Source organism: Sus scrofa, chromosome 16 (assembly GCF_054392235.1).
Source record: "Sus scrofa isolate SSC_HxYL_T2T_F1_AM1 chromosome 16, Sscrofa_HxYL_maternal_Yorkshire_Landrace_v2.0, whole genome shotgun sequence".
Taxonomy (NCBI): Eukaryota; Metazoa; Chordata; class Mammalia; order Artiodactyla; family Suidae; genus Sus; species Sus scrofa.
The window spans coordinates 80,792,161-80,818,456 of record NC_139398.1 but is presented as its reverse complement, the minus strand read 5'-3'; the positions used below and the strand labels follow the sequence as shown (position 1 = coordinate 80,818,456).

The following is a 26,296-nucleotide window of genomic DNA, read 5'->3' as shown; positions in this document are numbered from 1 at the left end:
CAGAAATGATGGAGTCGGGAGGGGATACCTACTGAAATATCACACAGGCTTCTGCTGATTTCAGAAAATGTTTTATTAGTCAAAAGCATAGACACTGCTTTGGCAAAGGAAAGGGGCGGTGACTGGTCATACAGATTTGAGGTAGAAAAAGGGTGAGGATGGGGGATAAACAAACACCTGAGCTCAGCAGGCACGGTAGGTAGTTTAAATCCATAAAAACTTTTCAACATAGGGAAAAGCTTTTATTTAGGAAGGAAGGAGGGAAGGAAGGAAAGGGGGGGAAGAAAGAAACGAGAAAGGAAAAAAGAGGAAAGAAAAAAGAACGAAAGACGGAAGGAAAGAAAAGTAAAGAAAGAACATTTCCCTCGGAACTAAGAAGGGAGTGCAGTGACAAAAATAAAATAAAAACATCACGTCTGAGGGAGAAGAACAACAAAGGCAGCCCTCCGTCTTCCTGGTTTGGTTCTCTTTCCCCGGCAGAAAACTATTGATTCCTCTTATTGCATTTTAATTAGGAAGGAGAGCCCATAGAGGGTTTTGACTTGAAGCTGAGAAGAGAGTGAGAAAGAGAGCCAGAGAGCGTAGTGGGGAAGGCGTTAGGGGTTCTAAATTCGCCCCAGAAGGGTTGGAAGGGTACATCTTAGCACGTTTGGGTCCTGCAGTCTCTCCTTCTCCAATCGTGCAGCCAAGTGCCGCCCTCTCGGTTGCCGGTTGCCGTGGGGTGGGGTGGGGTGGGGGGTGGGGGTGGTTATATATATATTTCTCTTTCTCTTCATGTATTAAAAACAATTTCAAATGACATTGCACGTGTGATCCAAGTGTGTAGTTGCGGCCAGTGACCTGCCTGCTCGCAATCAAGGCTGGGCAGTATGCTCCCCTACAAGCCCCTGGCACCCAGGGCCTGGCACTCGCCACAGCCTTCCTCTTTTCCCGGAACTCCAGGGTCGGGCAGCCGTGGCGGGGTCCTCGGCGTGGGCCTCCGCTCACTGGTTTAACTCCAGCGCCCAGACTTGCTGCGGCCAGCCTGTGCGCCCTTTAATCCTCTTCTCGCCTGGGCCCAGGGCAGGAGGAAAGCCTTCGTGCTGCTGCTGCCAGAGGACACACACAAGAAAAGAGGCGAGAGAGACAGGTTTTAATGTTTCTGCTCCAGTCGCCAGGGTGTGGGGTAAAAGTGGGGTGGGGATGAAAGGTGTCGGGAGCAGTAACTGGGAGCCTTTAAATAAGTGACGAATTTCTGTTTGCAAAATAGGCAAACAGGCTCATAAATTTGCCTTTATGCGCTGAGTTCCTGGGGGCCCGGTTGGGCTGGGCAGCTTCTAGGGGTTTGGTGATGAGAATTTTCTGCCTCTGGTGCTGGTAGGTTTGGCTTTATGGTGACAAAGGGAGGATGTGCTTCCCCCCCGACGTGTCACACTGCTTTCCGACCTAGTTTAGTGCCTGGGCCCGGATACAGGGTTGGGTCCCTCCAACTGGCTCTGGGACTGGGCTCTCAGAAGGCTATGTGAAAGGAGGGGTAGGGGGGCCGTCAGCACCCCCCTTCCCACTACTTGAAGGAGGCTGAGACATGCTGGGGGTGGGGATATGCCCAATAACTGCTTCCAAGGAGGCGCCGCCCTGCCCAGGCCTGCATCTCCCCCAGCCCAGGGCAGCGGTTTAGAGATTCTGCGACTCTGGTCTTTCTGTCTCCCTAGGTGATCTCCCTAGTTTACCACAGCCCTGTGTGGGTCAGATAAAACCCAGGAGCTCTCTAGTCAATTCCAACATGCCTCGGCCCTGAGCACACCAACCTAGAGAAACGAGTTCAGTTCACTAGCCTGGGAACCACACTCTTCAGTGGTCCCAGAGCCTTGGGCCAGCGAAACCAAGCTCCAAAAAGGGTCACCTCATTGGAGAGGCCAGAGAAAGCCAAGTAGGGACCACCACCTCCAAAGCCAAAGAAGCGAGTGACTTGCTTGTGTGAGTTTGTACACAAAACCGCCAAGGTGGTCCTCAAAACCACCCTCGGGGAGGTGGAGCGGTGAAACTGTGCTCTGGACAGGGAGTAAACGCGAGTTAATAAGTCCTCTACTAGGTGGCCTTCCCCTCTTACCGGGCTCTGAGCCTCAGTTTCCCTATCTGTACAATGACAGAAGTAGACCAACCTCTCCAGCAAAGGCCCTTTGAAAACAGTAGCTGAGCCCATATGCATACATTCACATTCAGGCAAATGAAAACTACGAAATCCTAGAGCATTCTTAACCTGGCTTCCAGCAAAGCGGGGAGATGAATCGGGACCCCTTGCAACTGGAAGCGAAACATTATGTGTGCATTTTCTCCTGATCTGAATCTTCCAATTTTAAGAGACCCTACGACCCGGTAAAAAAGGGTTAAGATTCTGTCCTTATTCACCGTCTTACAAATGCTCTCCATATTACAAATCACTTCAAGGACGAATGTGCCTCCCTTCACGCACATCACCCCATATTTCAACCATCTCAGAACTCCCCACAGCCTCTCAAAATCGCAGGCACCACGACGCAGCCTCTTCTCCCTTCGCACTGGGCCCGCGGGTGCTCACCGTGCCCATGCCCTTCGCTAGGGCGCACAGACCCCCGGACTTACCAGCTCTCTTTTCCGCTTGCTCTCGCGGCCGCCGTCCGCCTTCTTGAGTTCGGCCTTGAAGGCCTCAGGGTCGCCGGCCTGTGCGTCCTTGGCCAGCACGTCCATCAGGTAGGCGATGTAGCTGGTGGCCAGGCGCAGAGTCTTGATCTTGGAGAGCTTGGTGTCCGCCGGCACATTGGGGATGCACTCGCGCAGCTCGGCGAACGCGCTGTTAATGCTCTCTGTGCGCCTCCGCTCCTTCTTGGGTCCTGAGCCTTTCCGCCGGCCCAGGCGGCCGCCAAGTGCCTCCAGCCGCCCGGGGCTCTGGCCGGGCCTCGCGTCCGGACCGTAGGAGGCGGCGGCTGCTGCGGCTGTGGGAGGTGGCCCTCCAGCGGGGAAGTCCGGGGCAGAGTCTGCGGGGCTCAGCAGCCAGCTCTGGAAGTAGGGCCGCTCCTGGTGACAGCGCGAGGCAGGACCAAAGAGGAAGGGCTCGTGGAGCATGGGGTGCGCGGGGTGCGGATGGTGATGGTGGTGATGGTGTGCGTAGCTGCCCACGAGGTTCATATTGGAGCGGGCCCTGGCCTGCGCCGCCAGCCCGATTAGCGCCGCCCCATGCGCCCCAGAGACTGCCGGGCCCACCCGTGGGCTCTGGGGCGGCGCTCTGGCGGGCACCGGCTTTGAGAGATTCTTGGGCAAGGCTGAAGATGAGACGCGCAGCCCGCCGACTTCCTGCCTGTTGCTGTCGCAGGCGAGGACGAGGAGGTCTAGAGCCCTGTTTAACCCTTCTGCGGCCTCCCCTTGAGGGTCTGGCTTATATAAGGCCGCGGCTTTGATGTCAACCTCTCTCTGGAGCCAATGGCAGGGGGGCGGGGCGGGGGAAAGGGGGGTGGCGGTCCCTGGTTTTAAGCTCTGCTAGCGCCACTAGACTCTAGGCCGCCTGAGGGGACAGGGAGGCGGCCCCGCCTTCGCCCCTCCCCCTCCCCCAGTTCCGGGCTTGGAGCGAGGCGAGGGCTCCGTACTTGAGCCACAGGCCTGTCAACGCCCAGGACCGCGTCTGCCACCCCCTCCCCTGGGCGCAAGGAAAGGAATCTAGAATCGCTAGAATGGTAGAGGGGAAAGGCCTTCACCTAGATTGTACAGATAGGGAAACTGAGGCGCAGAGAAAAGAAGGGCTCTTGTTTTCAGACCCTCCAGAATCCAAAGTAGGAATTCCAGGCCTGAGCTCCATCTGTGTGCGTGGCTGCATACAGGGTAGGTCCCTAGTTCGTTCCTAAGCACCCGCAGCCTTTAGTCACTGGCCCATCCGCTGGGACTGCAGCCGTTTCTGCACCCCCAAGAGCACCCGCCACCTCCGGCCAAGTCCTGTGTTCTACCTCGCAGGAGGCCACCCACCCCCAAAGAAGCCAGGGACAACGGGTGATAGGAGAATGCGGCGAGGCAGGCTCCAAGCTCACAGGCCTTTACCAGTTTGTCCCGAGCTCCAGGGCCTGAGACCCACTCTTCTTGTCTCCCGGGCGCCTCATCCAGTCCAAAGGCCCGACGCGCGGACCCAGAGGCAGTTTCCTCCCCGCAAGGGCCCGGAGCTCGGCTACATTGGGTCACTCCATGCAGGTCACCACCACTTGAAAAGGTTGAAAAGGTTCGGTTCTCGGTGCCAAAGTTCACAAGGCGAGAAATCAGCGTTTGGCGGTAAACACACACCCAGGAGACCACTCTTAGCGCAGCTCACCTACGCAGTGCGAGAAACCCAACGTCCGGCATCTCACACCCACAGGCGCGGAGACGCGGTCCTGGCGCGCAGACCTTCTCTGCTTCCGCTCCCGGCCAGGGCAGTTCCCGGCCGGTCCGATTCTGTCCGCAGGGGCTTTTCCCTGGGCTGGCGGCGGGACCTGGGAAGCCCAGGGTGGCCGCGCCTGCGGCTGGGGTTCTCTGTCTTACCGCCCGACGGGTAGCTTCCCCACTGACGTCCTCCTGCCTGGTCCCTCCATCCTCATCAACCTTACCCAGCCAAGCCCCTTCCCTAGCTGGGGTAGGGGGAGTGTGCGGTTCCCTCAAAAGCAACGCGGCGGTGAGGGGGGAAAGAAGAGAAATACACGACTGCTCTTTTTAGAGGGTGAAGTCATTCCTTTACCCATTTCGTCAACAAGTACTTATTGACTCCCAGTTACGTGTCTGGCACACTCAGCGGCCCAGAGGTACAGGAAGAAAGGTCAACTCGCTCATTGTACAGATGGGAAAAGTGAGGCCCAGAGAACGATTTTCCTGGGGGTCAGGTAGCGAGTGGAGATGCGATATTCCTCCCGTGTGCCAGGGAATACATGGATGGGATGGGGGCGCTGCAGGGGAGAAGCGGACAAACACTTAGTCCAGAGCCGGTTCCCCTTGCGGGAGCTCGGCAGGGCTCTGGGCCCTAGAGGTGCGTGGGGGGAGGGAGGTGCTTGTTTGCTGCTTGAGGCGGCTGGAAACTCGCCGCTCTCCCGGGCGCCTGGCGCCAGCAGCGCTGGGGTTGGGCCGAGCGCGGAGCCGGAGGCTCGCGGGGAGGGAGAGCCCGGCGCCCAGTTCAGCCGCGGCTCCTCGGGGTCCCGCGGCTCCGCGTGCGGGTAGAGAAAGTAATTACTCTGTGGAGAAGGACCTCAGGCCTCACACAACCCCGCCTTGGTCTTATCTTTCAAGATCTTCACCCGCCGCCCCGCAGGCCCACCATTGTACAAGCACTTATATGCGCACGTGGCCTCCCCCAAAATCATACGCATACACACAAGTCCATAAATTCACATAGACGCCACAGAATATGTGTATTCTCCTGGTTACATATTTACACCCATGCGACACACGGCATTTCAGCATTCATACATTCCTGGGATTTTACGCATTGTCTCTCTGTCACCCACAGGGCACACATCTCGCTTGAGACGCGTTACAGCTCTGAGCCACTCCCAATCCTCCATGCGGGCATGTGTGCAGATACCATCTTACAGCAGAGGCTCATCAATTCCACACAGATACCACAGCTGCAGGGCTTGACACATACACTTACTGTGACAATTGTGCACTGGTACAACTGGTTTGTTTGTTTCCTACAGTACCCTACAATTATATTGGCAGTACAAACCCTCAGTTCCCATAAACACACACAAGTCCACAGCCACAATGACTACTATATACGCACAGATGCTCAGAAATAAGTTTTCACATGTTTGTCCATTATCCGGAAGCACACAAATTCCAAACACTCAGACAAGCCGACATCTATTCTGTCTTACCTAAACAGCCACAGTCACAAACCCTGGAAATGAAATTGAACAAGAAGACATTTTCAGCACCCCCCCCATGAATGAGGAGCACCCCATAGGTAGGTACACACAATGACCCACATAGTCACAAAGTCACAGCTCCAGCATCCACCCTCATGTGTCCCAGATGTTTTCCAGGGTTACACAGATCACTCAGGGCTGTCTATACCATCCAGCCTGGTTAGTGTGGTGGGGAATGCACTATCAGTACTGGATGATAAATCCCAGTCCCACTGGATGCTTTGAGGACCCTCAGATCCCCCAGCGTTCCCCCAAGGGTGGTTAATGAGCAGGGTGCCAGCAGCCACTTGGGCTCCAGAAAGTGCTGCTCTCCACCCCAGCCAAGGAGTCCAAGTAATCCTTCAAGTGGTGCCCACTCTGGGAGTCTAGTCCCTAGGGATGGCATTGCTGGGGCTCCGGACTCAGACTTCTGGGAGACCCCAATATGCTTTTAGTTCCAACCTGGATCAGGTGCATTTGGAAAGACAGTGGGGACCTGGAGAAGGTGTTCTTTCTGCCCCAGACTATGCAGTGTAGGTGGTCTCAGACCCAGGAGTTCAGCCAAAATCATTCAAAGCTGAGAGGGGAAAGATGTGCCTTGAATTCTGGCTCTACCTAGTACCTCATTATGTTCCTGTCCATCTTTGAACCTAAGTTTCCCCATTTTCAGAAAAATCGAATAGGATGGAGAGTCAGGAGTTCTGTAATTCCCAGCTCCAGGCTGTTGCATGGGCCCCTGTTCTGGTTCCTCTCTCCCGGCTCACAGACTAGGCACTCCGAATGAAAGGACTCTAGCCTCCCCAGCCCACAACAGCAGACCAAGGACCTGGAGTCAGGGGCATCCTACCCACCAGTCTCATACCACCCCCCACCCCCCACCCCGCCCCGGTACTCACCCAGACAGCACCTTCAGAAAGTCTGGCACTCAGAGCATTTTCAAATGCAGGTTCTTCCTCCAATTACGCTAGTGAGGTCAGGCAAGAATCCTCGCCCCATTTTACAGGGTAGGGATCTTAAGCACAAAGAGGTTCAAAACTTGTCTTAAAGGAGTGCTTAAAAGAGCCTGGAGGAAGAATCTTGGCCACCCCCTCACCCCCACCCCTGTGCTAGAACTCTGTCATTCTTCCATGTGAAAGTTCTCGTCCTTATTCTCCTCTGTGAATTGGGGTACAATAATACCCTCCAGTGGAAGTCTGGTTTAAAATTAAGTGAAATTGTGTATGTGAAGCTCTTAGCGCAGTAACAGTAGACCTGGGGAAATGGGGGCTGTTTTTAGGACTATGAATTCCATAGGAGATGAAATCAAGTTACCCACATGTGACTACATGGCCCAGGATAAGGAGGGAGTCCAGGCCTCCCCTTGCAATGCTCTGTTCTGATGGGAAGACCCCTGTTTCTGACCACATGGGGTCTCCTTCTCCCCCCCACCCACCATTCAGAACCTCACTGCCAGGAGGCCAGAGATGGGGAAGAGGAGCATCAGCATCCTGCCAGGTTCCTGGAGGATTATGTCGCCAGGGACCTGAATTCCAGTTCTAGGTCCCACTCCCTCCTACTTCATTTGCTGTATGGTTTCTGGGCATAGTTCCTGCCTCCTCCAGGACTCAGTTCTCTCATCTGTACAGTGGACCTGCTTTTATTCCGGCCTCAAACGCTCTGGGGTGACAATGGCCTCAGCCTCAGGCAGGGTCTCTCCCCTGCCAGCCCGCTCCTCCCCTCACTCCTCCCCCGCCCCGAAACCGGCAGGCTTGGGAGAGCCCGCGCCACGGCGCCTACCGCAAAACCTTCTCCCGCCGTGTCCCGTGACCTTGACGCCACCGGCAATCCCCGCACCGGACCCCTTATCTAAATAGGGCCGTAAATCAAGGATCTGTCAGGGCCCGGGTAATTACAGGAACTCCATAAAAAGGACCCGGCCGGCCGCCTGTTTATATTAGCACGGTGTAAAATATTCTCGCTGTCTTGGGGAATCGCGTCGCGCAGTAACGCGCCATAAATCAGCCCGCGGGCCATTTACCCCGCAGCTTGAGCGCGCAAATCCCTTAAACATTTCTCTGCCGCATCGAGAGTGCCTAGGACTTTCCAATTTGGCCCAAGCTGCTCCCAGGGCCAGGTGGGGGTGAGGGGTGGGAGAGAGTCAGGGCAGGGAAGAGACAGAAAGGGGGTTGATTTCCCCTAGAAGCTCGTGGGTAAGAGGCCTCCTTGCCTGCAAAGGTATGGGAGAGAAGCACATCTACTGAGATTCCCTGTTAGGACCTACAAGGAAAACGGCTCAGGGGGAGAAAGCGGCTTTGTAAGAACACACAGCCAATGGATGGCAGAAAAACAGCTAAAGCCCAAACATCTAGGGAAGACCTGGGTCCTATCAGCTGGGGCCTCTGTCTCCTCTTATGACCCCCCTTTCCTGGGATGCACGGTGGTCTGGCCAGAGGGTGTCAATGCCACAAGCTGACATTCCATTCTCTACCATTTAACTTTGAGAATCCCTAAGATTCCTGCAACTGTGCACTGAGTTATGTGTGAATTCGATTGTGTGCAGTGGGGGGGGGGGGAGCTCTAGTCTTGTCCCCCCTTGCTTTACAGGTGACAAAATACAGGTCCAGAGGACAGGGCACACAGCTAGAAACTGAAGACCCTCCTGCTATATAAAACAGTACATTCTAGTTTATCTCCCCACACTCTTTCTTAAAGAAAAACTAAATGAGACTGTATGTGTGTGCATGTCTGGGGGTGCAGAGGGGGGGAGTGCATCCCATACTTAGGTTTGTAACAGCCTCAAAATTACAAAATCGACTTAAGGTAAACCTTGATGCTGCCCATTGTCTAATTCGTAACACAAATCAAGCTTATGGAAAAAGAATATTAAATTTTCCGTGTTTTCCCTTGGGGCCGGGACCTGAGGATTCAAGGGAGAATTAAACATCTTCCTCCCCCTTTCCCTTTCTCTTCCGAAGTCCTTAAATGACAACGTGTTTACACAAGTTTTTATGTCGTCTGAGCTTCGTCCCGGCTCCGTTTCCTCCTCTGTGTATTTTCCGCACAGAGAGATGTCTGCTTCAGGACGCATTCAACCTAAACAGAACCCCGTCTGATTGGAAAATGTATTTATTTGAAAAATCGTAACTCACAGCTTTGGTGAAAACGGCCCCCAAATTTATGGGATCGCTTGGGGCGCGGCAGTCATAAATTAAAAAGCACTGGACAACCCCTCGCCTGTCCACCCCCACTACTCTCCATTAAGCCCCCGCGGCAGCACCAGTCAGGATCTTGCAAGCAGCGCAGCGGGGGAAGAGCGCCCTCTCCGCTTCACCCTGCTGCCCTCTTCAGCCACCCTGCTCCCCGTCCCTTGCTGGGGTTTAGTAGTGTGCTAGCAGGCAGGTGGATGTCATTCTGTTTCCTTTCACACAGGTTGCTTTGGGCAATTCCTTTCAGGTCAACCATACAGCGATCTGTTTCAGGTGGTCAGTTAAAGGTGCTCTGTCTGCGCCAGGCTGCTTTTGGTATATAGGGTTTTTGTTGTTGTTGTCAAGTGCTCGCTGGTTAGTTTCCCCGCGCTGGGTTGCTTGTAGCCCATCCCCAACCGACTGATCAGTTGTGTGCCAAGCTGTTTCATGCCAAGAGTTTTATCTCTGGTCAGTGTCATGAAGGTCAGTTTCACTGCCTGACTTGCTTCCCAGGTCAGGGAAGTTTTTTCTTTTAGTCCAAACTGAATCCCGCAGGAGGATGGAATTAACCCGCTCCACCTAGCTCCTCGATCCTTCAGCCAGCCTATCCCAGCTGAGGACTGGAGGAAAACTGGAGCTGAGAACGGTACCCCCAGGACAGACGCGGCGGGCCCCAGAGGCTGGGAGACCTGTAGTCCAGGCAGAGGTGGAAGCGTGGGGCCTTCTCCAGCGATCACCGAGTCTGCTTTCTCCTGGAAACGCTGGGCTGAGCCCTATCTCTCCGTCCTTTTTACTAAGGATCAAACGCCAGTCTGGCAGCGTACCAAGGGGAGCAAGGCAAACTCTCCGCTCCAGGCTTGTCCGTCTAAGCGCTGCTATCTAGAGGAGAGGGCTTTGGGGATTCACTCTAAACTTCCGCGCTCCTTTCTCCAGAGGCGGCAAAGGAGCGCGCTGGAGCGACGCAGTTCTGCGCGCAAGAGGCTTGCAGGGTCTTGCGGGAATCCGAGGCGGCGGCGACGGCGCGGTAACCGATCCCGACTTGTCCGTCCTGCCGCGGCCACCTGCCTCGAAAGCCCATCCGCTAGCCGCGCCCTCAGCCACTACCTGATGGGACCTAACTTTTTCCCTAAAGGACAGGAGAGCCTGCCAATTCCCCAGGCTCTCCTGTCCTTTGGGAGAGTAGTTAACTGCTGATACCACCAGTAGCGCGTGATTCCAAGAAACGCAGTACCTTCCGGTAGAGAAAACCCAGTAGGATCAACCTAGCGCCGCCGTTCTGGGAGATTAAAAACTGGTGCGACGTAGAACCGGTCAGAGGCGATGAGGGAACAGAGGGCTCCTCTTCCACTATTTTCCCTTAGGACTCGGCCTGGGTTGGTGGAGGAAGGATAGCCTTCCTTCCTAGGGCCTTCTTTCACCCAGTCTAAAATGGCCTTGCTGGAGTTCCCTGGTGGCTCAGCACCTTATGGATCCTGAGTTGTCACTGCTGTGGCTCAGGTTCTTCCGCATGCCGTTGGGGATGCGGCGGAAAAATGAATCAATAAAATAAAATGGCCTTTCTCTGATGAGCTGTGGGATCTGCACATTCTCCTGCACCCAAAACTCCCTAACAGGACAGGGGTGAGAGACAGGCTTTCAAAGTTGCTTGGAGACAGAGATATTCATCTTGGGAACTCTTTGCTTAGCCTTTCAGTAGGGGGCTGTGGGGCCTGGCTACACTTACTGGTGAATACTCAGTGTGGCTAACGACTCGACACTTAAGTTGAATACTCCTGGCACCCCAACTCTTCCTTCTGCATATAAGCATTCAGAAACCAAGCCTGTGAGCAAGAAACCATATCATTATTAGTCTTATTATTTTAAAGGGGGCCAGACTACATTTGTCATCTTTCCCATAATGGTTAATTGTAAACACACTTTACAAGAGAAAAACAAAAAAAGGATTTAATGTTGATGCTGGAAAAATGCTTAGCACTGGCGTTGCTGGGGAATTGGCAGGCTCTCCGTCCTTTGGGAGAGAAGTTAAGTGCTGAGTGTTTTTTTTCTTCTTCTTCTTCTTCTTCTTCTTTTTCCATTGAATTTCTCAGTCTCCTGGGGGTCTTCTTTGTCTCTTTAATTTAACAAGAGAAGTACTTCCTTAAAAAATCAAGGATGAGTCTAAGGACCTCAGCTTGGGAAGAAGAAGTGAGTGGAATAGGAACCTGCAAATTTGACTGAGTCGTAATCGTTTTCTCTGTCCCTGTCAGTCTGTCAGTCTTCTTACCAGCACTGTTCTCAGTTTCAGCCTCTCTCTGCCCTACTGTTCCCCTTGCTGCAGCAGAGCCTTGCTGTGGAGGAGGAGATGAGACGGTAGGTGAATGAGGGGAGAAAACAGAAATCAGAAAAGAAAGGCAAGAGGCATGAAGGTGATTGGAGAAAGGGGAAGGACACTTGGGTTTTATCTCATTATCAATGATCAAAGTGGATTTCCTTCCAGAAAGTCTGAGTTTGACTACCTCTACCTGGTGTGACATTGCTCCCTAGCCACGTGGACACCCCCCCATCACCTCACCCCTACACACGACAGAACACAGGATTGTCCCCATTAGCATCCCCAAACCATTCAGAACACAAAGCAAAGAACAAGAAAAAAGTCACAGTGGACCCCAGTCCCCAAACTCAAGCCAACTGCTGGTGGTTATTAAATTCATTTTCATCCATGCAGGCAAGGCATCCTCGAAAAGTCACTTTAAAAAAGGAACAGCAGGAGTTCCTGTTGTGGCTCAGCAGTAACAAACCTGACAAGTACCCAAGAGGACTCAGTTCGATCCCTGGCCTCACTCAGTGGGTTAAGGATTCGGCATTGCTATGAGCTGTGGTGTTGGTCATAGACAGCTGACCCTGCATTGCTGTGGCTGTGCTGTAGGCCAGCAGCTTTACAGCTCCGATTCGACCCCTAGCCTGGGAACTTCTATGTGCTGCAGGTGTGGCCCTAAAAAGACCTCCCCCCCTACACACACAAAAGGAGCAGCAAAGGTGGCAGCAGAAAGAGAGAACAGAAAGGAAAGCCTAGAAACCAGAGCAGAAATTAATTTAATTCCCTCTTCTTCCTTGCCATAAATTCCACAGAGGAAATCAGATCTTTCTGTACATGTGTGTAAAACCAAACCCATTATGTCTGAAACTGGGTATCCTAATTGGATGAATCTGAATGTACCAGGCGACCAGGCATCCAGTGAGCCAGGATTTTCCAAGGGCGTTTGCCACGGAGCCAGAGAGGATAAACATTGGTTGGAACCACACACTCATCAGCTTGCCTGCTGAGAAGGGGAACCTTTCTGAGCCTGGGCTGGCAGAGGCATTGTAACATTTTGTGGCAGATTGTAATGGAATATTTCTCGTAAACAGCCAAGTGTCTCTCCCAGGCACTCACCTGACATGTTTCTTGTTGTTTAACTTCAGATCTGACAGATGATGATAACCTGGGAGAGAGAGAGCTTCTACATGCTGAGGGCTGTTAGGCTGGGCAGTGTAAGGGCACTTGCTCAGGAGCTAGGACAGGGCTGAGATTTGCAGGACCCCCGAAAACGTTGTCCCGCCACTCTCAACAAGCAGGGCCGGCGGCTGGGAGAGCGGATTAGCCCTGGGGAGTGGAGAAGCGCCCAGAAAGGAGAGCTTGGGCTGCCTGCTCCAGGGAAATGTGTCGCTAGTTTCACATTCACATTTGTGAGATGGGGACCCCCCCACCCCGCCCTCACCCTCCCCCCCTCCACCTCCCTCCCCGCATCGCACTCATCTCCCAGGCACACTGATTTATAGCACCTGTTAAAAACACGTAATGGACACAATTAGCTGTAGCACTAGAGGCAAAAAATGGGAAGAGTTGACTTTATTCCCAATAAAAGATAAATGTGTTTGTTTTCGTGAACTTAGTTCATTAATTTAAATTGCTGGGGCCAATTTAAAAAAAAAAATCAGTACTCCTTTCTTTGCTACATGGGGATCATCCTAAACAGGCAGTCATTCTCGAAACGTAGTGGGTATTACAGTCCCTTTGCTGAGCAGGTTTCTAGTACAGGGAGCCGTGTAGGTGAGGAGTGGGCTTGGGATCTGCATTTTCAATAAAGTTCACTAGCAGATTTAGAGGCAGGAACCGTGGTTTGAGAATAGGACTTGTACAGTTCTGGTAGGGACTCAAGAGTAAGCTATTGACTGACATAAATTCATTTTCTGTTAGCTCTGTGACTCTAGCAAAAAAATATATATATATATTCTATATATATATATATACATTTCAGCAAAGTCTATATATATATATATATATATATACAGTTAAATGTGATAACATGTCTATTGTGAGAAATTAAGAAGATATAGAAAAACATAGGAAGAAAAAAATCCAAATTTCCTTAATCCAGAGTTTCTTGTCATGGCTCAGTGGTTAACGAATCCGACTAGGAACCATGAGGTTTCGGGTTCGATCCCTGGCCTCGCTCAGTGGGTTAAGGATCTGGCGTTGCTGTGAGCTGGGGTTTAGGTTTCAGATACGGCTCCTATCCCACGTTGCTGTGGCTCTGGCGTAGGCCAGCAGCTACAGCTCCAATTCCACCCCTAGCCTGGGAACCTTCATATGTTGTGGGTGAGGCCCTAGAAAAGGCAAGAAGACCAAAAAAAAAAAAAAAAAAAAAAAAAAAAAAAATTCCTTAATCCTAACAATTTTTTTTAAGCTCCCTGGGCTGTAGCTTTCACCACCAAATCCCAAATCTTGTCTTCATCTGTCCTACCCTTAGCATCCAGCACACACTGGCCACACAGTAGGACCTCCGAAAAATATCTACTGAAAGAAATAACGAGTTAAACGAAGCTGTAGGGCTGGATGCTCACTAAAATCCCTTCCAACCCTAACATTCTATTTTTCATTCACTGTTCTAGGAAAAAAATGTAATTGCATAAATTCAGATATATTTGTTACTGCGTCTCTTGACATTTAGACATGTGTGTGTTTCTTCTCCATGTCTTGTCGCTTGGTCTGACAGCTTTCTGCTTGCTCTATCTGATATTAGTTTAGGGTTGTCCTTGCCTGAGGCAGCCCAGCCATCACTGTGGATTGGAACTGAGTTGTACCAAACAGAACAGCTGGATTTTTGAAGACGCCAGCAAAATTGCACAGACAGCCCACGAAACAGGATGGTGGGGTGTTTGCAGTTCACAAATGTGCAGTTCTTGCCCCAAACCATGAGGCAGGCCCCTCTCCTTGTGTCTCACAGTATACTAACAGTATTGACAGTGGCTTTAAGCTTTTACCGCACGTCATGCACCTTACAGAGCCTTTCACTGAATCCTCCCGGCAACACGATTAACTCCACTTTATGGGTATGGAGTTAATGTCCAAGGCCTCTCTGCCAGGACACTGGAAAAGTAGAATTCAAACCCGGGTCTCCAGTCTCCTGGACTCCAAAGGCCTTGCTTTTAATGATGACAATGATGTATGTTGGAGCAAGGTGGGGAAGGGTGTAGTTAAAATACTTTTATTTCTCCAACAGTATTTTTTAAATCTTTATACAATTTTTAAAGGTTACTTTCCAGAGTTCCCGTCATAGCACAGCAGACACGAATCTGACTAGGAACCATGAGGTTGTAGGTTCGATCCCTGGCCTCCCTCAGTGGGTTAAGGCTCCAACATTGCCATGAGCTCTGATGTAGGTTGCAGAAGTGGCCCAGATCTGGCTGTGGTGTAGGCCGGCAACTGTAGCTCTGATTAGACCCCTAGCCTGGGGTTGTGGGTGTGGCCCTACAAAGCAAAAATAAAAGTTACTTTCCGTTTACAAAATATTGGCTCTATTCGCTGTGTTGAACAACACATCCTTGAGCCTGTCTTACTCCAGATAGTTTATATCTCCCACTTTTCCACCCCTGTACCATCCCTCTCCTCCTCCACTGGTAGCCACTAGTTTGTTTCCTGTATCTGTACATCTCCTTCTTTGTGTGTGTGTGTGTGTTTAATCCAAAATACCCCTATTTTTTTTAAGTCTTCTTATTTCTTGCTGTATTTGCTCCTTGTTGTATTTCTTAGATTCCACATATAGGTGATGTCACACAGTATTTCTCTTTCTCTGTCTGACTTCTCTCACTTAGCATAATGCACTCCAAGCCTGTCCATGTTGCTGCAAATGGAAAATTTTCCATTTCATGTAGATGTTTGCCACATCTTCTTTATCCGCTCCTCTGTGGATGGACACTTAGGTTGCTTCCGTGTCTTGACAATGGTAAATAAGGCTGCTGTGAACAGCGGGGTGCCTGTATCTTTTCTAATTAGTGGTTTTGTTTCTTTGGGGTATGTACACCAGGAGTAGATTGCTGGTTCATATGGCAGTTCTGTTTTTAGTTTTTATGAGAAACCTCCATGCTGTTTCCCACAGCGGCTGCAGCAGTTTGCATTGCCAGCAACAGTGTCCAAGGGTCCCATCTTCGCCATAGCCTCTCTAACATTTATTATTTGTGTTCTTTTTGATAATAGCCATTCTGACAGGTGTGAGATGATATATCATTGTGGTTTCGATCTGCATTTCCCTGATGATTAGCGATGTTGAGCAACTTTTCGTATGCCTGCTCATCATTTACCTTTCTTCTTTGGAAAAATGTTCTCCAACAGTATTTTAACAATAATGTACTCTCATGAAAGAAGAATATAACCTGCCACCCAAACAATGCAACTCTGTTTCACTCCTTCACCCCCAAACACTATATCCTAAGAATCTTTCTTGATACAGCGTCCAAATTCATCAGTTTTAGTGGTATCATCAGGTAGGTGTTCAACAGGTAGCATCTTAAGAGATGATTCATCCTAATGAGGTTATAAACCCCATGAGGAGAAGAGTCAAATGTCTTCTACTCAGCAATGTATCCACAGTACTTAGCACGGTGCTTACACAGAAATTCCTCAAATATTTGTTGAATGAATGAATGAATGGTAACTTGCTTAATACAGACAATTCTGAGGAGATGCCTCTGGCTGTATGATTGCCGAGAAGTACAGCCCTGTCACATGGTGAGTGCTTAGGAAGACATGGTTGAAGGAACAATCTTTCAGGAGGAGAGCTGGCACGTGGAATTGTTAAAATAAAGTCTTGGAGTTATCTTGTGGCACAGTGGGTTAAGGATCCAGCATTGTCACTGCAGTGGCTTGGGTCACTGCTGTGGCACAGTTTGATCCATAGCTTGAGAACTTCCATATGCTGTAGGTGAGGCAAAAATAAATAAAATTAAAAAGTAACATCTTACCCAAATTAGTATAATTGAACTAAAATAGGTTCTCCACCTTAGTTAAGTCCCTTACTGCCTCCTTCACGGTTTCTGATCTCATTATGTAATTCCAGGCTCCAGATCCTTCCCAGGGATCATCCAGTTTGTATGGTCCTAAGTCATGTGTCCACTGCCAGGTCTGACACTGCATGGAGTCAAACCTCAGTCAAGTTAGTTGCAGTGATTTGAGGTTTGCAGCCAGTCCTTTACTGCAGAAGTCATACTTTGTACCGACTCCCAATTACACTTTTAGAATGAATTTTTGGGGAGAAGGTGAGCATGATCTAACATTGAGTAAAAAAAAAAAAGAAAAAGGATATAAAAGTAAACATACTGGATTTTTTTTCAAGATAAGAAAGCCCTCTTTTTTTTTTTTGGTTGCATCCAGAGCTCATAAAAATTCCAGGGCCAGGAATTAAAACCCACACCATAGCAACAACCTGAGCCACATACCAATGACAACACCAGATCCTTAACCCACTGTATCACAAGGGGACTCCAAGAAAGGCTTTATTTTTAAGACAAAACAAATAGTGTAAACCTACATCTAAATGAAAGTGAGTGACCTCACTGGGTTTTGTTGGTTTTTTTTTTTTTTCTCACTGGGTCTTATAAGAGAAAGATGCACTTGGCCAAAAACCAGAACGATCAAATAAGCATACGAAAGAAGACAAACCACAACACTCATCGTTGGCAGAATCATTGAAATTATGGATGGTATTTTTGCCTTTTTGTAATTTCCCAAACATATTGTTTGTTGTATTTTATAATTAAAATTCTAGAATTAAAATAATTCATATGCCAAACTAAATATACAACCTAAAATATAACTCCTGTGGTGGGAGACAGTCAATAAGAAAAAGTACCAAGGCAGCTTTGGCAACAAAACCGACCACAACAACGACAACATTTATTTGTCATTCATAACGTGGTAGGCAATGTATTAAGCACTTTCCATAGATTATCACATTTCTTTCTTTCTTTAAATTATAGTTGATTTACAATATTGTGCCAATTTCTGCTATATAGCAAAGTGACTCCGTTTTATATATACACATATACAATCTTTTTTTATATTCTTTTCCATCATGGTCTGTCCCAGAAGATTGGATATAGTTCCCTGAGCTATACAGTAGGGCCTTGTTGTTTATCCGTTCTAAATATAATAGTTTGCATCTACTCACCCCAGACTCCGAGTCTATCCTACTCCCTCCCACTTGACAACCACAAGTCTGCTCTCCACGTCTGTGAGTCTGTTTCCGTTTTGTAGATAGGTTCACATGTGCCATATTTTAGATTCCACGTATAAGTGATATCGTATGGTATTTGTCTTTCTCTTTCCGACTGACTTCCCTTAGTATGAGAATCTCTAGTTGCTTCCATGTTACGGCGTCTCATTTATCTCAAAAGTACCTGATCAAAAAAGTGCTGTTATTGTTCCCATTTTGCAGATAAAGAAACAGGCATGGAGAATTTAAGTAATACGTCCAAGGTTCTCTAGCTGGTAAAAGGGAGAGTTGTGATTTTTCAAACCTATTGATTCTCGAAACACATTTACGAAAGGATGGAAAAAAGAGGGAGGGAGAGAGGAAGAAAAGACACGAGGAAAAACTTAGTCCCTTTACTAAGAGCAATCGGAACAACGGAGTGGATGTCTGAGGTATCAGTCGTCTGACCTAAGACTGGAATCACCTCAGGGGCTAGTCAGAAATGCACAAATCTTGGTTTCACCTTAGACCTGCTGAATTAGAATCTGCATTTTTAAAAACATTCCAAGATATTGTTTGTGAATTATTGGGATTCCAAGTTTGGGAAGCCCAGTAATTGAAGATAGTAAATGCAGAATCCATTTGCGTTTGTCTGGACAGATACCACCTTGTCAGAAATTGGGGCATAATTGTATGAACCAGTGTTGTAATATCTGTTTCATGGATTGGGAAAATACCTTAATGGATTGCAATCTGAAATTTTTTTTTTAAAGAAATAGAAAAAAAATATCAGCGCATCTCACAAAGGAAGGGCAAGTGTTAGTACATGAAACATTTATTTCAAGGGTGTGGGGGGGACTGGGTCTTGAGATATTATGTCTGTCTCATATACTCTCTGCCAAAAAAAGTTTTAGCAGCTGGCCTTCACACCGTGGCCTGAGGAAGCCATGAAATTCCAAGCTGACACTTGGAGGTGTGGTGGATCTACTTCCTATTTCTGATAAATGTAGCAACTCTGAATGAAAGAATTAGGTGGGTAGGAGGAAGGATGGATGGTTTAGAATTAGAGATTATCTATCTTCCTGTCCAGATGCAGGAACCCAGGCCCAGAGAGGGGAGAGACTAGCCCAAGGTCACACAGCAAAACGGAGACTTAGGCCTTGGGAAAGGGGAGCCGAACAATGTCAGATCTTTCATTCTTTTTTTGTCCCAACTATGAAAGACCTGGGAAGCTGGGGGAGGTCTGGCCAGGAGGCCAAGCTGCCTGGGGGACATGACTGTGGAATGTGTTGGGGAAACAAGACGCCTTTTCTTCCAGGCCCAACAAGCCAACAGGCCTATGTGTGGCTAGAAAGGGCTCTGGTTATCTGCCGCCCGCCTCTGTTTCGTTTGGTCTGTCAACTCCAGCAGCAAAGTGGCCCAAACGTGTGAGGCTTGATAAAAGTGGGAAGGTAAGAGGATGGAGGTGGCAGGACATCAGGGACCAGAGCTTGAGAGACGTTCCAGAACCTCCGCTTCTGCATTTCCTCCCAAAGGCTGGGAAAGCCAGTCGGACCCTCCTATCTCCCTCCACAGCCTCCCCTCCCTGGGAAGTTGTGGCTGAACCCCAGACTTCTCTGGGGGGCCGGGCCTTCTCAGTCTCAGGATGGAACAGGATGAACTCTGGAAACTTGGATGCTAGATTAGAGAATTTAGACTTTTAAAAAGAAATCTACCCTCTTAGTCTTCTTTCTTTCTTTCTTTCTTTTCTTTAATTCAAAAAATAATACAGGAGATCCTATCATGGCTCAGCGGTTAACGAATCCGACTAGGAACCATGAGGTTGTGGGTTCAATCCCTGGCCTCATTCAGTGGGTTAAGGACCCGGCATTGCTGTGAGCTGTGGTATAGGTCACAGGCACAGCTTGGATCTGGCATTGCTGTGGCTGTGGCATAGGCTGGTAGCTGCAGCTCCAATTCGACCCCTAGCCTGGGAACTTCCATATACCACAGGTGCAGTCCTAAAAAGCCAAAAAAAAAAAAAAAAAAATTACCAGAAAATAAAAATACAAAAAATTTTTAAAGTGGTATACAGAGAACTTGGGAAAGAGAAGAAAGCACATAATTCTACCCCTCCAGATAACTTTATTACCTTTATGAAGTGCATGGTTTGCAAAATTAAAAAATTGAAAAGACCCCAAATTAAAAAATAAGTTAGTAATTGTTGATATTCTGCTGTCTACAAGGTTTTTTCAATATTCTTCTGTAATACTGGGTTTTTTTCCCATTTTGGTCACAGAACCCTTAGGCTATGCATCCATTTCTCAGAAAAGTCCACATTCCCCAACCACACCCACAATTTTAGGAGGTTCTCAGTCCCCTGAAACCCATTCTTTCAGTTTAGGTTAAGAACTCCTGACCTACCACTGGAATTTTTAAAAACATGACATAGTATTCAAGCAGATACATCGTAACTCACTTAACCAGTCCCTTTATTCTTGGAAATTTTTTACAATAATAATCATTAATAAGACATTCTATGACATATGTCTTTGCATGTGTATTAAATTCCTCCAAGTAGCAAAGGATACGCCTACTTTAAAAAGGCTTTTCTTACGGAATATCACATTGTCCCCAGAAAGTACAGCGAATGTCCTTGTCACTGGATTCCTGCCTTCTGGATTTAGCCTGGCCTTGGGGAAAATTCATCTTGCCTGTCTGGGTCTTGGTGTCCCCACCTGCAAACATGAACAGGTTAAGCCAGCTGACCTCTAGGATTTCCCACTCTATTCTGTGATTCTTCCAACCCAGGCATTTCTGGCAAACTCTGTGTGGTCCTCACAGGCCCTATAGTTCTGCCTTGGCTCACAGCGAAGATTCCATGTGCTTCTAACCCCTCTCCCTGCCCCAGATTCCACCCCCAATCCATCTCTGGCCACCACAGTGCTCTTCCTAAAACATTCTTAGGCGATGTGGCTGGCTTTCCCAGGCTTCTGAGTCAGACTTCTGGGGTAGGAATCCTGACTCCAACCGGGGGTAATTGTGGAGAAGCAGCTTCACCTCTCTGTGTCTCAGTCACTTGTTAGATGGATGTTTAACGGGGTCAAGCGAGGAGGGCTAATTGGGGTAACACACACTGAAGTGCTTTGAACAGCACCCAACATGGCAGAAAACACTCACCAAATACTTGCTGTTATTATTACACCTCTGGTTCAGGCAGCTTTTGCCTACAGGTGATGTCCAGGAGTCCCCATGCTGGTAGCCAGCCCTCAGCAGCTCTTGTCCACTCCTGCCCTGCAGCCTGTGGTCAAAGTCAAATGGAACAATCCCTAACTCCACCCCTTCCCACCCTCACGCTCCAACTGTTCCTTCTTGGTGCTTTGGCTGGAGTTCTTCCCTCCACTCCCATTGTGTCTCCTCCTGGTGTTCTCCAGAGACGGTGGGCACCCAGATCTACTCATGCCTGAGCCAGACTGAGCCCTTTCAAGTCCCTGGCCCTACACTGGCCTGCTTTTCCCAGTCTGTAAAACGTTCTGGGAAACTGGATGGTTTCTAAGGCCCTCCAGTTCTGCACAGGTCACTGGTTCCAGAGTGAGCCCCAGGCAGTCCTCCCCTTGGCTTCTGGCTTCATTGATGCATACCTGGTGTCCGTTCCTGGGAAGTCCCGTGTGTCACCCCAGCACCATAACCCACAGATTCACTTAGAGCCTGTGATGTTGGAGCAGCACCATGGGAGCCATCGTGTCATGGCCAGGATTTGAGAATTCAGGGTCAGGAGACTGCAGAGTCCGCAGGCCTCTTCCATCCCAGCCTGGAGACCTTGGTGATATCATTTGCCCACTTGGACACTCCCTTCTCTCACCTGAGGGGTGTGATATGTCGAAAGGATTAGACCCTTTATTTATTTATTTGTTTCTCTTTGTAGGGCTGCACCTGCAGTACAGGGAAGTTCCCAGGCTAGGGGTCGAATTGAAGCTTACAGCTGCCAGCCTGCACCACAGCCACAGCAATGCAGGATATGAGCCGCATCCATTGCCTACACTGCAGCTTGTGGCAATGCCTGATACTTAACCCACTGAGCGAGGCCAGGGACCAAACCCACATCGACGTGGATACTGCTCAGGTCCTTAACCCTCTGAGCCACAATGGGAACTCCCAGACTAGACCCTTTAGAGATGGCACTCTACAGGTTTAGGGCTGTTCATGCCTGGTTGGAACCTAGGTCTCAGAGTGTAGGGCAACGTGGGGCTCAGGCTCATCAAACTTCAAAATGATGGGTCCGAGTTTTCCCAAGAGACCTTCAGGCCTAATATTCAGGCCCCGGTCTGCCAAAGCCACATATTTGAAATGTTGTTTACCGAGTTCCCGTCATGGCTCAGCAGTAAAGAACCTGACTAGTATCCATGAAGACATGGGTTCGATTCCTGGCCTCCCACAGTGGGTTAAGGATCCAGTGTTGCCATGAGCTGTGATGTAGGTCGAAGATGTGGCTTGGATCCCATGTGGCTGGGGTGAAGGTTGGCAGCTGCAGCTCTGATTCAACCCCTAGCTTGGGCACTTCCATATGCCACAGGTGTGGCCCTAAAAAGGCAAAATAATAATAATAATAATAATAATAATAACGAAATGTTATTTCCAATGCCTTTCTTCAAGTAGCCACTATTGGAACACACAGAACACAGGGTTTAACACAAAAGGAACTTCAGTTTTGCCCCCACTCTTTTGTTTGTTCTTTGGGGCTAGTGATGAATTCTTCTGCTCATTTTAGGCCCAACAACCACATCCAGTCACTAAATACAGTCTCACTGAGTCCCCCAAATTGTCTTCACACTAGACTCAAAGTGAAACCTTCTCCGTGTGGCCTCCCCCCAAAATGGGTTTGTTGCAGGTCTGCAGAAGCCTGCAGTCAGGGAAAGAGGGTATTTGGCCTCTTCTCTCTTTATCTTCCGCCTTGTGCATCTCCACCTCTGCTCAGAATTTGGCAAGCTTGGTTTTCAACACGCCAGGGTTGGGAGCAGGGGCCAGAATTCTTACGTGATGGGTCCTGTCCCGGTAGCTGAGAGTTGGGGTGCTGTGGACTGGGCAGGCGTCTACAGCAGACACCCTTGTTGGGCCTTGGCCTGGGGCCTTTGGAGACTCGCTCTTCCCTCCCTACCTCTGAAGCCCCTCACCTGCAGGTCCTTTGCAGGGCGGATGAATGTAGCTCTCTACTGGCAGGCGGCTCTCCTTCCCCAGCCAGAGGTACCCGCAGGACCTTAGCTTGCTCTCCTGGAATCCCTGTCGGACAGGCTCTCTCTACCTCGCCAACGTGAGTCCCCCCACCCCCCAACCCAATCCAACCCTTCTAGGCGCTCGTTCCAATAAACTGAGTGAGCTACCCAGCGCAGCCACCACGCCTCTGTTCCACGGTCAAAGCCATGGGCCAGCACTAAGATCGCCCTTTCAGTGGAACAGGCAGAGGTCAAGGAACAGCTCATTGTGTCCGCTGAATTGTAGGAGACACATTTTGAGCTTTGAGTAATTGCTCATAGGACCACCCTATCTTGAGATAAAGGAGAAATGTACACCCCCCCCCGTTACTCCTTTTTGAGGGGAGGAGTACTCAGAGCACACCAAGTGCTGTCTTCAAAAATTTCTCTCTCGTCCTCAACTCTGTCCAGTCCTTTAATGGAGCTGGGGATTGGGAACAGCCAGTTTTTGTCTGCTCTGCCAGTTGCGTACCATGGGCTGGCACCTCGCCCTGGGAAGCGGCGTCTTTGGTATGTTGGCCTCTCAGCTGCCACTTCCATTTTAACATCTTGTTGCACTTACAATAATAGTGGAACACCGTTCATTGGATGCTTCCATAGAGCAGGCTCAGGGCTGACCATTTGTAGTGAATTTTTTTTTTCAGCTTTCTGTGTTCGTTTCTCCTTCTTCCGCACACAGCATGCGGATTTCGTTTCAGGTAATCACCTCTCCTGGCTGTGTGTGGGCTGCTGGGGGTTTAGGAGTGGGTGTACCGCAGCGCTCATGATGCCCTGTTTAGACTCCCTTCCAGGCTGGTGTCCCCTCTCCCAGGTGCTGTGAATGTTGGGTGCGAATGGGTCGCAGCTGCCTCCTTCTCAGGAGGGTTGCACCTGCAGCTGCCTGAGGGGTTACAAGGTGGCGTGGTCCATGGCTGACGAATAGGGTAAACCCAGCCTCTCTGGCCTCAAGGGGAGGACAGACTCATGTCATCCAGGATCCAGCACTGTCCTTGGGGTCCGCTGACACTGGACTCCTCCTCATCTTTGACCAGCTTCTTCCCTTACCCAGTTCTGCCGGAGGCCTCCTCTGCTCCTGCAGGCCCGAGCATCTACTTCTCAAGCTCTGCTTCAAGAGAGCCTCGCATAGCACAGATAGGGGTAGGATCCCAGGCAGGCCAGTCTCCTGGGACACTGAGTAAAGGATGGGGGTGAAAAAGAGGTTAGAACTAGACCGTGCCAGTCGTGGCTCCCTGACTAGGTTGTCTGTTACTCCCGCCATCTTGACTCCTGGAGACCCTCTAGTTCTTCAGGGGTTTTTTGGATTCTGAGTGTTTCACATCCTTCTATCCCTTTTTTGCTCATGTTTCAGCCAGACTCCCTTTGTTATACCTCCCACCAAAGAACTGCATGCAAATACATGTTTGTGTGCATATAGATGCATATATGCATGAATGCAAAGATACAGCCTGTGAATGCACTCTATCAATCCTGCAGTCACCCTCAGTGGCAGGCGTTAAAATCCTTTCCATTTCATACATAAGGAAGCTGAGGCTCAGAGAGGTTTCGCCACTTGCTCTAGGTTACACAGCGGGTAAATGGTATTACTGGAAGTGGGGCTTTGAGCTCAGGTCTAACAGCAAAGCCCTGCTTTTAACCACTCTGACGTGCTATCTCCACGTGGCAGGGCAAGCTGGTATGGGCATGGAAATGAGCAAGTCACCATCGCTCCTCCAGGCAGTGGGCAGAGCAGTCTAAGTACTTGCGTGTTGGAGTTAGGTTGGAATTCAAGCTCAGCCTCTTGGAAACAGTGTCAACTGGGCAAGTGACCTACATAGGCTCTCTGAACCCCAGTTTCTTTCTTTCTTTCTTTTTTTTTTTTCTTTTGCTTTTTAGGGCTGCACCTTCGGCATATGGAGGTTCCCAGGCTAGGGATTGAATCGGAGCTGTAGCTGCTGGCCTACACCACAGCCACAGCAACGTCAGATCTGAGCCGCGTCTGCAACCTACACCACAGCTCACGGCAACGCCAGGCCCTTTAACCCCCTGAGCAAGTCCATGGATCGAACCTGTCTCCTCATGGATGCTAGTCAGATTTGTTTCCACTGAGCCACGACAGGAACTCCCTTAAAGCACATTTTTAATGCTGATTGGGCTAGACTCAACCCATCTGTGGCCTCCGTTTGCCACTCTAGGTTAAAGGCTTTAGTTGATGGTTGTGTAAAAGCAAAAGCTGCCCTCTCCCCACATCTGCAGGATCCATCTCCAGAGCCTGAGACGGGGCCGGTTTGGGGGCTGCCTCTGCCTTTGGCTGTAACTGGTTTTAGATGTTCCTTTAGAAGGAAGGTCTGGCTTCATAACGTGAGTTGAGCCCAGGTCGACTCACATTCCTGCTCTTGAAGGAGGTAGGTGTTTGTGTGCTGAGACTTCATGTTCACCAACAATGCAGGGAGAGGAAAGAAGGGGTGTGTGTATTTTGGAGGGGGATGAGTATGGAATGGTCCAGCTCAAAACTCAAAACTGGAACCCTGGGAGTTCCCTTGTGGCTCAGTGGGTGAAGGCTCTGACATTGTCACTGGAGTGGCCTGGCTTGCTACTGTGGCAAGGGTTCAGTCCCTGACCTGGGAAACTTCCACGTGCCACAGGCTCAGCCAAAAAACAAACAAACAAACCTGGAACCCTGTGGTTTCAGAGTAGCTTTCATTTTCATTAATTTCCATTCATAGAGGCAAGAAAGAAAATTAAGTATTTATTGAGTGAGTCTAAAAAGAAATGAAGTACAGTTGGTTATGTCCAGGATATATTGTCAAGAGAGGAAAAATAAGTTGCAGGCTAGTGTACGAGGTGATTTGATTTCAGTAAAAGCAACAATAAGTCAAATCGCAGAGAGACCATATACCAGGGTGCACATGTTTGTGTATGAACCAGAGAAACAGTGTGGAGTGATCCCCATCAGCTGTTAACATTGGTTACCTCGGGGGGAGGCTGGATAACAAGGTCTCATGTGCCTATAGGTGTGTTCTGTTGTTCACTTGCTTTGGTAAGCCTGCACTACTGTTGCACTTTCAAAGCCCTGTGATTAAGAAAAAAATTAAATACAATTACAAGAGCACATACCAAGAAGACTGACTATAATCCAAACTGTAGAGCCGTCTCATTTTCTACCATAATTATTTTTTTATTGAAGTATATATAATTTACAATATTGTGTTGGTTTTAGGTGTACTGCAATATGATTCATACATATATACGTATTCTTTTTTCCCCAATTCTATTCCACTACAGGTTATTACAAGATATCGACCATAGTTCCTTGTGCTATATAGCAAATCCTTGTTGTTTATTTTATATATAGTTGTGTATATGTTAATCCCATACTCCTAATTAATCCCTCCCCCCTTTCCCCTTTGATAACCGTAAGTTTATTTTCTATATCTATGAGTCTGACTCTGTTTTGTAAATAAGTTCATTTGTACAATTTTTCAGGTTCCACATATAAGTGGTATCACATAGTATTTGTCTTTCTCTGTCTGACTTCACTTTGTGTGGTAATCTCTAGATCTGTG

The 26,296-nt window shown here is 49.2% G+C and overlaps 1 protein-coding gene and 1 long non-coding RNA gene across 4 annotated transcripts in view; one reads left to right on the top strand and one right to left on the bottom strand.

The window, feature by feature from the left end:
- LOC110257270 (uncharacterized) overlaps positions 1-26,296 on the top strand; it is a 99,286-nt gene that overhangs the window by 4,415 nt on the left and 68,575 nt on the right. The window lies entirely within an intron of this gene.
- On the bottom strand, positions 53-4,491 carry HAND1 (heart and neural crest derivatives expressed 1). Of its 2 annotated transcripts, none has more exons than XM_005672594.4 (2): positions 2,602-4,491; positions 53-1,088 (listed from the first exon to the last, which is right to left on the bottom strand). In XM_005672594.4, the coding sequence occupies exons 1-2, from the start codon at positions 3,142-3,144 to the stop codon at positions 984-986; spliced, it is 648 nt and encodes a 215-aa protein (XP_005672651.3). In that variant the 5' UTR covers positions 3,145-4,491; the 3' UTR covers positions 53-983.

Bases quoted from the DNA above. Each gene is read 5' to 3' on its own strand.
- HAND1 (XM_005672594.4), bottom strand. From the start codon at position 3,144: ATGAACCTCGTGGGCAGCTACGCACACCATCACCACCATCACCATCCG. The intron at 1,089-2,601 runs GTAAGTCCGGGG...GTCCTCTGGCAG, and splicing joins GCAAGCGGAAAAGAGAGCTG to CAGCAGCACGAAGGCTTTCC.